The sequence below is a fragment of the Ptychodera flava genome, chromosome 4 (genome assembly GCF_041260155.1).
Source record: "Ptychodera flava strain L36383 chromosome 4, AS_Pfla_20210202, whole genome shotgun sequence".
Classification (NCBI taxonomy): domain Eukaryota; kingdom Metazoa; phylum Hemichordata; class Enteropneusta; family Ptychoderidae; genus Ptychodera; species Ptychodera flava.
The window spans coordinates 20,113,707-20,130,201 of record NC_091931.1 but is presented as its reverse complement, the minus strand read 5'-3'; the positions used below and the strand labels follow the sequence as shown (position 1 = coordinate 20,130,201).

General features: G+C 38.4%; 1 protein-coding gene across 1 annotated transcript in view; it reads left to right on the top strand.

Moving 5' to 3' along the window:
- LOC139132153 (uncharacterized) overlaps positions 1-16,495 on the top strand; it is a 46,494-nt gene that overhangs the window by 23,983 nt on the left and 6,016 nt on the right. The window contains exon 2 of the mRNA XM_070698543.1: positions 11,119-11,326. Within this exon, the coding sequence (XP_070554644.1) occupies positions 11,119-11,326 (208 nt within the window). The remainder of the gene's footprint in view (positions 1-11,118; positions 11,327-16,495) is intronic.

Below are 16,495 nucleotides of genomic sequence, written 5' to 3'. Positions count from 1 at the left end.
CAGACCATTGTATAAAAACATTGTGAACGGAATATGAAAGTAATATACAGTCATTTTTGATTTTCACAGTATAACTTGTATCGAGTGTTTTTGTTACCCTGCTAATGCTATTGTATGAGTGCTCTTCTGACATGAAATCATGGTGCCGCACTGCTAACTGGGACTCACGTTAACAAATAATATGTGATAGCCAAGAAAGTTTCTGGTTTCGGCTAGTCTGGCATTTTCAAAGTATAAAATTGTGGTTTGTGTCAAAATTGGGGTTGTTGTTATTCTTGGGCTACACAACTGGCGCCCAACGTGGGGCTCCAGTATAGTTGCAGATTTATTTCTGGCATTCTTTTTCATTGTTGCAGAAGAGTAGGGGTAAACAAAACACGTCTGATTTTTTTTTGGTATCGTCTTGTCAAGTCTATGAGTAGTGATACTACACTAAAGGGCAAGATATTGCATTATAAAAAATTCTGGAGATATTTTCGCCCAATATTGTATGGGTAGTTTTCATGAAATTGTATTTTGTTTTGAAAACATCAGTCTGTTTATCACAAGTGGTTTGATTTAGTGATTTCAAAATTGAGAAATTCAAAGTCATTTCATATGGTTATATGTGCTATAATCAAAAAAGTTGTAAAGTTTGTAACTTTATTGTGAGAAGTCCATCGTGGAAATTTTGTTGTTCTGTATATTGATTATTGGTAAACCCATGTGTTGTAAATTGGATCTAAGTGTCATTACAGTATGGAATCTGGAGGAGAAGAATTTGAGGAGGACATGAAACCACATCTCAGTGAAGAGCAACAAGAAATGATAGAAATGACACGTCTGGCTGAAGAGAAGGAATGGAGGGAAAAAATTGAACAAATACTTGATGATGAAGAGAAATTGCTGGCAGAAGGAATCAGAATAGAAAGAGAATGCCGTAGAAGGAAAAGGGAGATCGAAGCAGACTAAGAAAATATGCAAGGATATCCAGGTAAGATGTCTCTTATAGAACAGTTATGTCCAACCAAACAGACAGCCAGTCCATGGCAACTTCAGGGCTCCCTAGTCAACCACAAAGAGACACATCCAGGGTCAGCGGTGAGACAGAAGTTGCATATAGTGGTGTGAATACTGACGGTACTAGGAGGTCTCAACAGCCAGTTTATTTTACACAGAGGTCCAAATTATCCACTTTCTCTGGTGATCCATCTCGCAAAGGAGATGCAGACTTTGAAGTATGGAAACAAGAAGCTCTGTGGTTTGAGAGAAACTATTCAAGTTCTCCTTCATTGGTACTGCAAACTGTCAGAGAGTCACTACGTGGTCGAGCTGCTTTACTGATCATGGGTATGGGATTAGATGCTACAGTTGGTGATATATGGATAAGTTAGAAGGCCACTTTGGAGAAGTTGAGTCTGGTGATGATCTGTTGGCACGTTTCTATGGTAACAGTAAACAGAAACCTGGTGATCCATTTCTTATTTTTGACCAGGTTAGAGTTGAGTTTAGATATGGTATGTAAGAGAGGTGGACTTGCATATGAAGAGAGAGATCACACATTACGAACTGTGTTTTGGAGAAACATTAACAATGATCAGGTGAGAGAGATAGCACGACATGGATACAGAGAAGCAAGGACTTATGATGACCTTCTGCGTATTGTGAGAAGTGCTGAACAAGAAGTTATAGAGCGTTCTGCCTTCAAAACAGCTACTCCAGTCCGTAAAGCCTCTGTTAAAACACAGCAAGCAACAGCTGATGGTGAAGATTTGGAGGGGGAGCATCCAGTTGAGCAACAGTCGGTGAGTGCAAGTGACATTGCCAAGATGACAAAAGCACTTCAGGCTAATACATTGATGATGTCAGAGATGAAGGAAAATATAGAAATGTTGGAAGAGAGACAAAAGAATTTTGAAAAGAAAACAGAACAGTTTCAGCCAGTATCCACACTGCCTACTGCACCAGTTGACATCTGTTACACATGTGGAGGTAAGGTCATTATTCGAGACAGTGTCCTGTAAGGAAGTCAAAGAAGTCTGTTGTCTGTTATAATTGTGGAGAAGAGGTCACATATCAACGCGATGTCCCCATCCCAAGACTGAAAGAAAGATAAAAAAGTCAAGAAGTCTACACAGTTAAGCAGTAAGAGTTTACGTGGGCAGCATGATGTGACTACAGTTGTGTGCTATGCTTGTGGAGGAAGAGGGCATGTGCAAAGGGTTTGTCCATCTATTAGTCATCCAGCCTCGGAGAAATCAGTATTGAAGCATAATTTTCAGCACAAGAGGAAATCTATCACAAGGCAAGTAAAGACTGGTACACAAAGTAGAAATCCAATTCTGATGAATAGTAGACAATGGCACAAGCTTGTCGGACCAACACCTGAGGAGTATGTTTTTATAAATGGAGTGAAGTGTCCTTGTTTGATTGACACAGGATCACTATCACCACAGTATCATACACATTTTATAGACAAAATCTTTCTGATGTACCACTGAAACTGTTAGATGATTCTTTCATAGTGACCGGTGCTGCAGGAGAACATCTACCATACCTTGCATACATAAAAGCGACTATGTCATTTCCAATGTCTGTGTTTGCATCAGAAGAGAGCCATGATGTCTTAGTTTTGGTGGCTGCTGACAATGACTACAATGTACAATTACGAGTGACTACAGGCACCAACTTGTTAAGTTTCTTCATGGACAGTGGTACTCTGACCAGGAAACAGAAGAAAATTCGGTCAATGCGTATGTCTACTACAGGCAAAAGGACATGTGACTTATTGATGAAAAGAGAGACTTTTGTCAGAAAGGAAGGCTTCCTAGGAGATATGAAGGCTATGTGCAAGTCTCCAATAACTGTCAAGCCGGAGAGTGATCGAGTGGTTTGGGTTGGGGAAGAGTTTGTGGTGGTACTCCTAATGATGAATATATTGTTACAGTGGAACCAAGCGTGAAAACTCCATGTAATATAGCGACAAGTCCCACTGCGGGAGTGCTGACATGCCAAGTGCCAGTGCGTATCAGCAATACAACTGATAAACCCATCACTGTTAGACCTGGCGATATCATTGGAGAAGCGAGAGCAGTTACATGGATAACACAACCAGGACAGAATTCAGCTTGAGCTTCAATTGAAGATAACTCGGATGCTGAACAACATTCTGAGGCCAAGTTTACAATAAGTGGTGTACAGTTTGATACGACGAGTGCTAATTTGACTTCTGAGCAGTTACTGCAAGTGAAGAACATGTTTACACAGGAACAGGATGTCTTTTCAAAAGGTGAAAATGACCTTGGTACTTGTGGATTAGAAAGACACCGTATCAGACTTACAGATGACACTCCAATCAGTGAACGTCACCGACGTGTACCTCCCGCAATGTATAATGAATTGAAAACTGTTTTACAAGGCATGGTTGGTTGACAGTGGCATGATTAGAGATTCCCAGTGTCCTTGGGCATCCCCTATCGTATTGGTTAGTAAGAAAGATGGTGGTGCAAGGCTTTGTATTGACTATTGGAAGCTTAATAGTTGTACTACAAAGATGCCTATGCATTACCACGTATTGAGGAGACGTTTGATGTCATAAAAGGAGCTACTCTATTCAGTACATTTCATCTCAAGTCTGGTTATTGGCAGATACTGATGGATGAAAATGATGTTGAGAAGAATGCATTCATCACACCTGTTGGACATTATGAATGTTTGAAATTACCTATGGGATTGACCACTAGTCAAGCAACATTCCAGCGAGTAATGGAAAAATGCCTTGGAGACTTAAACTACAAGATATGCCTCGTATACTTAGATGACATTATCATATATTCGAGCAACTTTGAAGAACATTTAGACAGACTACAACAAGTGTTCAGGAGACTAATTGAAGCTGGGTTAAAACTACAGGCGAAGAAGTGCTCTTTCTTCCAAGAAGAAGTGAAATAGTTGGGACACATCGTGTCAAAAGAGGGTGAAAAGACAGACCCAGAGAAAACTAAAGCACTGAGGACCTCACAGTACTAGAGATTTCCCACAATGCATTATGATTTGTACCAACGTAGATTCCCCTGTGAAGTCTACTATGTCTCCCATGTATAGACAAATTCCTGGACTAGTTGTAAAAATTCTGAAAACGTACTTTTAAGGACACCTTTTTCTCAATTCCCATTTTAAAGGATTAAGAAAATTGTGCTTAATTGAGAGAGGAGATAGCAGTTTGTAAAATTTTCCCCTGATTGTGTCCTCAGCCATACAGAACAAAGTGATGGAAAGTAGGGAGACTAGTTGCACCTGTTTTATGAAACAAAAGGATATAGATTTTTGCAAATAGAAAAGACAAAAGAAATTTACATGCTAACTTTTTTCAGAGAATGACCCCTTCAGTTGGTCATAACTTGCTTCACAAAACAATGACATTTGTAGTACCTGCAGAATGTAACTTTTATGGTTAAATTGACGGTTTCTTTGAAATTTATAGTACAATATTTCAACGTATTTTTAATAAATATAATCAATCAATTATCGTGAGACTTCACATTATTGCTTTTATGCACAACTGAAAAAGTTATAAGAAAACTAACGTCGTTGGTACAAATCAAATGGCATTGTGGGTAATTTATTGTACTGTGGACCTGGCCAGTGCCTACTAATGCGAAAGAAGTGATAACTTTCCTTGGTGTAAAGGGCTACTTCCGGAGATATGTGAAGAGGTTCTCAAAGATTGCAAAACCTCTGAATGATCTCACAGTTGGCCTGTACAAGCGGGTAAACCCTGTTGGTAAGATGAAACTAGTCAGAGAAGAAGACAGACCAAAGTTTGAGTGGACTGACGAGTGTCAGCTAGCATTTGAGACTCTTATTCAGAGATTAACAAATCCACCCATATTGGCATATGCGGACAACGAAAAGCCATTTGAATTGCATACAGATGCAAGTTTCCTCGGATTAGGTGCAGCTCTGTATCAACAGCAAGAGGATGTAAAACGGGTGATTGCGTATGCAAGCAGAAGCAAGAGTGAACGAAATTACCCAGCTCACAAATTAAATTAAATTAAATTAAAATGGGCGGTGACAGAAAATTCAAGGATTATCTGTATGGTAGGAAGTTTGTGGTGATAACTGACAATAATCCGTTAACATATGTGATGACTACTGCAAAACTTGATGCCACTGGACACAGGTGGTTGGCTGCACTCGCACAGTATAGCTTTGAAGTTCAATACAGACCTGGGACTCTTCATGGTGATGCAGATGGATTATCCAGGAAACCTTGCCAAGGCTACACTACAGACAATGATGGCCATTCACATTGGTTGGATTGGTTGCCCCCTGCAGAGAGAGAAACTCAGAACTGTGATACAGTAAATGCAATTAACCAAAGTAGCCAAGTTTCAGTCCTTCCTACAGTTGAAGTGATGGGAACCGTAGCAGAAACGTTAGGAAAAGTTCATGATGATATGAAAGAGTGGTCTGAACAGTCGTCTTTACTAAATGTCAGTACAGAAGAATGGAAAATGGCTCAAAGATCAGATCCTGTGATAGGAAGACTCTGTTGGTATTTTGATAGATGTAGACGTCTGACTCCAAGAGAGAGAGGGAAGGAGTCCAGATTGGTTCAAATTGGTCTGAAGGAATGGGAACACCTGTGTTACCGCAATGGTATATTGCATCGAAAGAGAAGAGATCCTCATGGTGAAGAGTATTATCAATTGGCACTTCCTGAGATATATCGTGGTACAGCTATGGAGGCTCTTCATGACGACATGGGTCATCCTGGAAAAGAAAGGACTCTGATTTGATCAGATCTAGGTTCTATTGGCCTAAGATGAGTGTCGATATTGAAGCAAAGCTGAAGAAATGTGAAAGATGTAATTGCATAAAAATGACTCAAGAAGCAAGAACCATGGCACCTTTGTGTAACTGGAGTTAAAGCAGCCACTTGATTTAGTCTGTATGGATTATTTAACTCCGGAACCATGTAAAGGCAATTATAAGGACATTTTGATTATAACTGACCACTTCACACGGTACACCATAGCTATACCTACCAAAGATCAGACTGCCAAGACTACAGCAAATGCACTGATGGAACACTTTTTGCTACATTATGGTTTCCCTGTTTGGCTGCATTCTGATCAGGGCAGAAATTTCGAGTCGAAGGTAATCCAGGAGATCTGTAAAATGCTAGGTATAAAGAAATCCAGAACGACTCCTTTTCATCCGCAAGGCAATTCTCAATGTAAGAGGTTCAACAGAATACTAATGGATATGTTGGGTACATTAGATGAGGACAAAAAGCAAGATTGGAAGAAGTACATTAGTTCAATGGTACATGCATATAATTGTACTAGAGGAGAGAGTACTGGTTTCGCGCCATATTTTCTGATGTACGGTCATCATCCGAGACTTCCAGTTGATGAATATCTAGTTTACAGCCTTTAGATGAGGTAGAAGATAGTGTTGAAGACTACGTCAGTAAGCTTCAAGGAGACTTAAAATGGCGTATGAGTTGGCTTCAAAAGAGGCCATGAAACAGCACCAAGCCAACAAGAGGAGATGTGATGCCAAAGCTCGAGACGCTCTGTTGAAACCTGGTGATCGAGTATTGGTTCGTAATGTTGGTGTGAGGGGAAAGCACAAACTTGCAGATCGTAGGGACAAAACTGTGTATATTGTGGTTCGCCAAGTCAAACCTGATATCGCTGTGTACGAAATCAGACCAGAATCAGGAGAACAAGTGACCAGAATTTTGCATAGCAGTTTGTTGTTACTCTGTGCGACCGATGAGGAAACAGTACAAGACAATCCCTAAAGGACAGAAGATGAGGACTCATCAGAAACCAAGGACCACCAGTTCCAGTAGTGATATAGTGTCATCTGACAGTGATGGTGAACGAGTATATTGGCTTGGATATACAGGATGTGACAGATTACAGTTTCAATACAGAGATGGTCAAGTTGGAATCTTTTCAGAGGAGAACATTATACGAAGTAATGACCAGACAATAAGTTCCAATGGTGAGCTGAGACCCACTGCACCAGAGTTTGTCCCTACTACACCTGTAGAGAAGACATTTGAAGAATTCACGAATGTGAACAGAGATGTACATAATAGTGTAACTGAGACCAGTGTCCTAGATGTTGATCCAAGCAGTATGAACAAAACTGCAGATGCTTTTGAGCCTGCAGATGATGACACTGCAAGTTTGAGAGGGGAGGAAGCCACTGTTCCCAGTGGTGATACGCTGATAAGAGAGACTACTGCTGCCGAGACGGGAACAGAGACACAGTCAGCAAGAAGGTCAACCCATATACCTGACAATGTGTTTTATGCCTAAGCATACTAAAACTGTTTAACGTAATAGAAGTTACATAAAATTCAATATGGAAATTTCATGTGGAAAAAACATGCAAAATGTATCTTTGATAAGTGTCGAACATTTTGATGTCACAGACATGTTAAAGTGAACTTCTGTCTAGAAGTACATAGGGTGTAACTATTCTCAGAGTCATAGGGTAGTTTGATACTACAAGTTTTATCATAGACATGGTAAATAATTGTGTATGGCCCACATGGTTTGTACTTACTCCTGCATGGTCAGGGATGACCATGATTTGGAGGGGAGTGTGTAACCCATGGTCACTTTGACATCGATTTCTGTATTGCTATATAGCGAAACTTGCAAATTTCTCTTTATAGAGGGCGCTTTTTAGTTTGTGTTTATTATGCTAATCAGTAAGTTGTACGCAACATAAACAACTAAAAACAAAGTTTTGAGCAGTATATGCACGGTATTTTATGTTGACATTATTCAGCCATTACAATACTTACCTGTCGGCAGTATGGATTTGTAACACAATGATTACAGTATTTCAGTAGGTTACAGTACCCTCTGTAACACATACAGTGAGAAATTCCACTTTCGTATTCCAGATGCTGTTATCATGTGAAGCGCAGTGTTTTGAAAATCGCGCGAGTGAAAGGGTTGTTTCATTTATTGTTGTTTGCATTTTAAACCATCAAAATGACATGATTTATTTCTATATTGTATTCTCGTTCAATATCAGTAGGCAGGAACGTCTATTTTGTTTGTATTTTAGCAAAGTTTAGTATATTTTTGAAGAACTCATTTGGCGTATGCGTTTCAAAGAGTTGTTAGGTTTCACTTTAAAGGGACAATAGAAAATTGTCCGGGGTCGTTGCGCAGTGCTGGTTTATAGTGCAGCTCATGTAAACTTGTGAATAGTTGTTGTGAAGTCTAAACATGCCGACAGCGTAAATTTGACTGTAAAGAGATGCCATAGTGTGGACTTTTGAAACTGCAACTTCTGTCGAGTGTTGGTACTGTGTTCAACAGTAGAACGATGAAGTTTGGTGCGCTGTAGTGTTCATTAGTCAAGTTATGACAAGTTTTGGAACTCCAGTTGTGATTTGAGTTGCATCGTCATTTGCAATGCGTGGACCGCCACACAGAGAAGCCATACATGTATAAAGACAGAAAGTGAACTGTTTCTCGTCGCTAGAAACTGTGAGTATTTTTGCTAGAGTTTTATGACTAAAGTGACAGATGTTGTACATCTAAAGCCAGAACTGTTGAAGTCGCTGTAAGAAGTTTCTGCAGAATTATTCTGTACTACAGTTACTCTGCATTCAAACTCTGAGATTGTATTCGCCGTGTAGAATTATGAAATTCATCGTCTCTGTTATTTGTATGCTGGACTACACTTTGCATAGACACAATACCAGAATACCAGATGTTGTGCAACCCGGTTTATGCAAATAGATTCGTCGGTGAGCAGAACTCGTTCATTACTGATGTCGTGAGAGTTTCAGAAAGAACTGTAAGCTGTCAGTACCGTTCCGTACATTTCATTGGCATCGCATAGTGTTCGTAGAGCCGCCATCTTGGACAATATACAGAAAACGTTTGGTCAACGGTGGATTGATGCCGTGCTGATTGAGACAAATTTGGTGTAATCGTAAAACATGCTTTCATTTGAAAGATATTTTTGAGTGTGCGTAGTACAAAGGAAACGTCTAATTTCCTTGGTGAATATTTATTTGTGTGATATGTAATTTTTTAGCGTACACTTCACTTCAGTATCAAGAGTGAACTATTACTAAGCATATGGGTTTCACTATGTGTACTTTTGATTAAAAAAGAACAGAGAAATTGAGAAACCGATCCGTGTTTATTTATAGAGACGATACTTTTGAGAATAGTTTGTAACAGTGGTTTAGATCATTGTATGAAACTATTGTGAACACAATTATAAAAAACAATTGTGTTGAACATTGGAAGTTGAAGTATTTTGTGAACAGTTATTCACTATTTTAGAATGGTTTGTAGTAGAGTGGTTCAGAACATTGTATAAAAATATTGTGAACGGAATATAAAAGTAATATACAGTCATTTTTGATTTTCACAGTATAACTTGTATCGAGTTTTTTGTTACCCTGCTAATGCTATTGTATGAGTGCTCTTCTGACATGAAATCATGGTGCTGCAATGCTAACCGGGACTCACGTTAAACAAATAATATGTGATAGCCAAGAAAGTTTCTGGTTTCGGCTAGTCTGGCATTTTCAAAGTATAAAATTGTGGTTTGTGTCAAAATTGGGGTTGTTGTTATTCTTGGGCTACACGAGCAAAGAGGAACATTGCAAGCTACGGGGTGGCATCAGCATTATGACTTTCAATTTGGTTTGAGCTACTACTATCCTTATGGCAGTACAAAAATAATGAAGGTAATGCATCTAATGTTAACATAGATTGAAGGAGTATAGCGCAACTACGGGAAGGTCGGATTGTTCCAATGAAATCAGGTCCCACATTGATAATAACACAACTGCCGTTTATCAGGTCATCATCGTTGTCGGACATTTCTCCACAAGTTCTGCACAGCATTTATTTAGTGAAGAGTTTTGGTAGCGATCTCAATATCTCAGAAAACTGATGGCACAATGCAAAACACGGTCAGACATTAAAATATCACGGGTTCTGGCTGATATAGCAAAGAGAAAGAGCTTATAGATGAGAAGACATTCAATAGAGTACATAATAGTTGTGATTGAGGATTCCATTCCACCAATGCTCCCCAAGAAGGAAAGGTCGTTATCAGATTTACGTCTGATAAGATCAACAGGCGTCAAGGAGTCAACAATACGTTTCCCTTTCCGGATTTATTTATTCTTTCATGCCTGCAGTCAGAATATGACGAGACTGGTAGGCTAGAGGTCTTCTGAACCACAAATTGGCGACCATGCTAAGTCAATAGAAAGGACGACAAAGCTAGTAAAACTGTTCAAGATTTTCTTATGGGGCATACTTTGTGAGGCGATTTGCAATAGATGGTATGTTAAACATATATCTGAAGGAGGTTATGCCATCAACTAAATCGACAAAGGAACTAGGGGAATTCAAATATCATACATTTTCATTTTTTGCACGGATAACTTAATATTCAGAAATTAGTTACACCGCAAGCAGAAATTTCCACGCCTATGCTCATATTGCATACCCGGGAAGATGGCATTTGGTCAAATACTTTAACAATACTTAAACAATGGGCGCATCTTTGCAGAAGTACCTTTATTCAGGCAGGCCGTCACCTAGCAAAAGCAATGATTAAAGCAATGTCTGGCAGCGTTGTGAGCTTCATAAAAGTAACAGGTTACTGTTCAGCTGTCGTTTGCACAGTACATTATCAATGGCCGCAATAAAATAGAACACGTGCAATAAAGGAGCCCTGTAATTTATTACTATCCTGTATATAAAAATTACATTACCTGATCAGGTTCATTTTATGACACAGCGTCGAAAAGGTACGGTATCCAGTCAGAGGACGTCAGGCATGGACCTAATCTGAAGGTCGTAACCTCAGAATACACTCCAGGAATGTATGTGTCTTAGGAGGAACAGCTTGTTACACCCTCTGGAAATCTCATCTTCGATGAAAATGTTCGAGAAAATTTCTTGATGCATAAGAACGCGAAAAAAGCTACATTTCAGTCACATGGCATTGTAATCGTAAATACTTTATGCATTGTAACTCTTGAATGTGTAATAGCACAATGCAGATGCGTCATATTTGTATAGTGTAATCATTCCGATACTATCATCTTATCTTCAGGACTTTTATAAACAGTTGGAAAAATCTTCGCATAGTCCAGCTACATCAAAAAAAATTTACCGAGGTCGTGTAATGTTGGTGGGCGCATATGGTGCAGGAAAGACGTCTACAAAGAGAAGTCTTTTTAACGAACCATATGAAGCCAAACATCTGAGTACAGATGGAGCTGATATCTACAACATCGATATCACAGAATGGATCATTAAAGGTAATGTTTCATCAATAGTATTGGCAGAGTATGTCATTCAGATAAAAAATACGTTGATTGTAATGGATAATACATATTGTTCGAAACAGAGTCCTCTTTCATGAAATCCTTATAATGACATATCGATTTTACCTTACAACACGAGGTTTTGTTTGTAGAGAAAGACAATTTGTCATCTACGTCCTCGTTTCTAGCGTTAACATGCACGAAAACTGATTGAGTTGTTTATGATACTCTTGCAATATTGGGAAAGTTTCCAAAAGAAATTAATTCCGTTGTGGTAAGAGCGAAGAAAGTTAGATTTGAATCTGCATATATCTACCATATACTTACACTAAAATGACTTCTACATATACAAATAGCAGATTCAAACGATGGTCTGCTTAACGGTGATCGAGCCATTTTATAACTCATCAGAAAATGTCTGTCAAGGCAGACTGTTAAAATTACACATGCCCCTATATGACGTAAATGAAAACAGCTGGGGAAAATAAAACTACCTGTTGTTATCTGAGAGCCCTAAAATTGCAATATTTTAAGTAAACAGCACTTCTCATAGGAATACGTGGCATGTTGTAATGAAGCATGGACAATTTCCCTATATTTAGTAGTATTCAGAAACAGTTGCTGTTTTTCCCCATTTTAAGGACTATAGAATCATACCTATGATACCTGTAACTTGTGAGATGAGTACAGTATAAAGGATAATTAAGAGTATGAAAAATTAATATAGTTCAAACGCCACAAATGAAAAATCCATTGGGAGGGTTACACAGTGATATTTATGCTTTTAATACTATACATAAGAATGTTTGGTGACGCTCGAGTTTTTTCATCAACGTATTCAACAATTTCTAAGCATCAATATGGGAAAAATAAAAAACACAACAACTTTGGTTTGCAAATAACAAATTTAAAAACAAATCGTAAAAAGTCCATTGTGGAATGCAAAATAAAAAGGTTAAATATTTTGCGCATTTTAGTTTTTGTCCCTTTACACATAAATTATATGTGACTGAGTTAAGGTTAAAGATTTTCGTAAACAAATAAATACAATGCGATCGAAATCATTACACATTTTGTTCAAATCCAGTATATAGGGCACACGATTTGAATGACAATAGACACGGATCTTAAAGATGATCAAGCCTCTGAATTTCTGTCAAACAATATTTTTTTTATATTTATTTTCTGCTAAAGCTAAATTGTTGTCGAGAAAATTGATTACTCGCCGACTTTTATGTAATGTAAGAAAATACAGTCATTAACATCAATCGCCTTATCTGCAGATGCACACATTTTATACTTTTCAATTTATGATTGTAAACAATTATCTATTAAGTGCAATCGTCGGAAGTCTGTCTACCTAAATGTGTATTTGATGTACGTGGAACCTTATTTACCCTAAAGCCTGTCGCACACGAGAGAAATTAGCTGAACAAAATTTTATTCGAGGTTGTTTCCTCAGCTAGTTTACTCTCGTGTGCAGGCGATTTTTTCATGATATTTTCCTCTCGAGCCGTTGAGCAAAATATTAAACAGTCTTGATACTTTTTGCCTCGCGAGGCAACTTCCTTACCGTTTTCGCCGGCGAAAGTGATTTTCATCACGTCTCTTTATTAAAGCGCGCGTGTGGAGATCACATGACAATGCAAAATGACGCCCATAGCCTGGTCCATAGCATTGAAAACGTAGTTGCTTGTGGTTCGATACACAGCGCAGGCTGCTTTACGCATAAGAAAGATAGGCCAATGTATCTTGTCTGCCATGTATTTTAACGGCCTTCGCAGTATATTGCACCGCAGGTAGCTGTCATTTTGGAGTGTCATATGATCTCCACACGCGCACTTTAGTTATAAAAGACATGCGGAAAATCACTTTCTCCTTCGCACACGATGAGTAATTTGCCTCGCGAGGCAAAAATTATTAAGCATGATCAATATTTGGCTTAACGGCTTAAGAGGAAAAACTCACGAAAAAACGCCCGCACACGAAAGTAAACTTGCTTAGCAAACAGCCTCGGATAAAGTTTGCTCAGCTAACTTCATTCGTGTGCGGCAGGCTTATGGACAGTTTGCATGGCGTCGATGTACTTCGAGCTCATAAGTGATTTGCACGTGACGAAGTGTGTTTAATAGCGTGTGATTTCATCTGATGACAATTATACTCTTTCAAAGCCATTTAGTTTTCCTTGTGATGAAGCTTGATTTGCTGAAAGATTTTCATAAATGAATTAATTTTTTTAACAGAGATGTATATTTTATGAAATTTAAGCGCAATTTGAATTCGACGTACCTTTGTTGCTGTGTTGAGTGTTGCAGACATGAAATCTGCCTGTGATGAACACTCAAACTCAAAATAGTTTTGACTAGCAGCACACGTTGCATTGTGATGAAATTTGAAAAAGCATGAAAGTAAGATCGCATACATGCCTATTCCGTTCAGACTTTAAGAAAAGGTTTACTTTTCCATTGATGATGCGCATAATAAGCAAAAGGGCTTGTTCCCTGTCGCAACCCTTTTAGGGAGCCGTCATTATTTACGGCCTAGGGGTTCGGAGGAAAGTAAGGGGATTCAAAAAATTGAAAACTTCAAGTGGGGTTGCTTAAAATGTGGAGAGGAAGAAGGGGATTACTCAATTTTTGGTGCGAAATAAATTTAAATACCTCTCAGATTGCGCCATTTCACATATCAATTTCTCAGATGGTATATCAAAAGGATAAATGGCAATTAAAAACACGTCTCAGATTGCACCAGATGGCACCATTGCACACATCAATTTCTTAAAATTTTCCACTCAGGGAAGGGAACCCCTACCCCTCTGACACTTCCCTCTCTGTCTCTCGCGTGTTCTTCCCATGTACTTTCAAAGTCTGCTCAGTTAGATATCCCAGAGAAAACCCTGTTATGATACCCATCCAAATTAAACAATACTATATGGTTGGATTCTGGTTATAACGTGAGTTTTTATATCAGTGTATTTTGTTGTCAGTTTGAATTTTTTTTGTTGGTGTCACCTCTTTTCAACCGTCATGAGATAACTGATGATAATCTAGCATGGTACATTAGGATTTGAAAGGTCTTCACTATTGCTGTATTTCTTACAAATTTTACAAAGACATGTATTGGTATTAACTTTTCTAAGTGGATGAGGGAAATCAGTCAAAATTTCTGAGCTATTTGGAGTTTCCGATGAAATTCCTCCGACCCCCAGGCCGTAAATAAAGACGGCTCCCTTATCTTTATACGATGTACAAATTAAAACACCAATGTCAGGGACGTTCGGAATATCAAAAATGCATTACCGTTTGTGCACACACTTTTGCTGTGAAGAAGAGAAAGAGAACACAGATATGAATAGATGCACATAACTCCTTGTCATAGTCACTTTGACAAACCACTCTATGGCTTAAACATATCAACGAACGGATCTTACAATTCAACGAGATTCAATGATGAAATTATTTTAAGTCCTAATACAGATGGCAGGCAGTTTCCTAACATGTCAATTCACGGAACATACTTGAACACGATTGAAACCAATGATTTGGGTGATAGGATCTTCTAATTGTGCGGAAAATGTTCCTTTAAAGTCGCAATATCACAAATTACCAATAAAAACAAGTGAATTGGAAAAACTAGTAGATGAACTTAAATTTGAGGATGAAACCAAAATTACAACGAAATCCAATTATCCCAAATTGGTTTCGATTATGTTATTTTCAATTAATGGAAATAATAACTTTGTGAAGGCATCTGAAAGGTAAGAAAATGTAAGTTGAATCATGTAAGAAATAAGAAAATCGTTGCATAAACAGGTTTACTTACCATCATAAACAGGTTTACCTACCCGATGGTACGTACATTTGTCAGTATTTTTTTCCAAGATTCAAGTCGCAGAACTATAATTGTTTAAAAGAATGCGCATGCCATGACTTGTTATAGTTTGCATGTGCAGTTGTCTTTCAAACAAACGTACAACATATACTAAAATTGAATATTGCAACTGTGAGTATAATCCGTGGCACTTTGCGGCCACTACATTTTCTAATTTAGGTATTCCATTAGAAAATAGAAATTAGGCTAGTAATCATTTTTAAACGTTTCTTCGCGTTGGTGAAGCGCATTTTGGTCCTTTTCGAAATGAACAAGTTTTCAACGGTGGTGAAATTATGAGAAATTGGTAAAAACCCTTCTGAGGATGGTACTTTGCGGCCAATCAGTATTTCACTTGTAAACGTTATTGTAAATGCTAGTTATCCTAGAAGCGTGCCTATTTTAAGATTTGAAATGTGATAATTACCCTTCATTCTGTTTTTAATTGAATACCTAAATTAGAAAATGAAGTGGCCGCAAAGTGCCACAGATTGAGTATGCGTTTTTAGGCACTTGTGAAATCGAAGGGCATTCGACTTTACTTGGTTATTGAAAATCCGTGGCGCTTTGCGGCCAGTCCATTTTCTAATTTAGGTATATAATTAAAAAACAGAATGAAGGGTAATTATCAAATTTCAAATATTTTAGGCGAGCAGATGAAGCGAATTTGGCCCTTTTCTAAACATATTAGATTTTGCCGCAAGTTAAAGTGTGAGAAATAAGTAAAAAGCCTTGTGAGGATGGTACATTGCGGCCAATCAGAATTTTGCTTTTTCAAAATTCTGTTCAGCTAATATTTCTTTATTTTCCTTTTAACTTTCCGAAATTCGTTTGTCAAATCGCATTTCACTTTATCGATGTCCGAATGGCCATATGCCATGTCCAAAAGCAAACTGCAAATTCGATCAAAAATCCTAATTTGTATTTGAGTTTAGGCGTGGTCTATTGGGATTCCCCCTGACGTAAATGATGAACATACTCTGCGTGTTGAATGTTTTCTTAAACGTTTTGCTACTTTCTTTTCCTTGGCTTGACCTGTCCCACGCCAATGTTGCATACCTCAGTGGGTGTGCGCGCCGCGAGCATTGCAGGCGCCGACGTTGTCGAAAAGCACTGTCAACTACGGCGGTGTGTGGCTAGCATGGTCAGTAGTGAAAGTTATAAGCAAATCAACCACAGGCTCTAATGTAGGCAAACCACCAGCCATCACCGATGCTATTGCATCAGTGACGGCTGGCAGTTCGTCTACATTGAGTCAAGAGCCTGTGGAATCAACCGCTCTGAGACACTGTG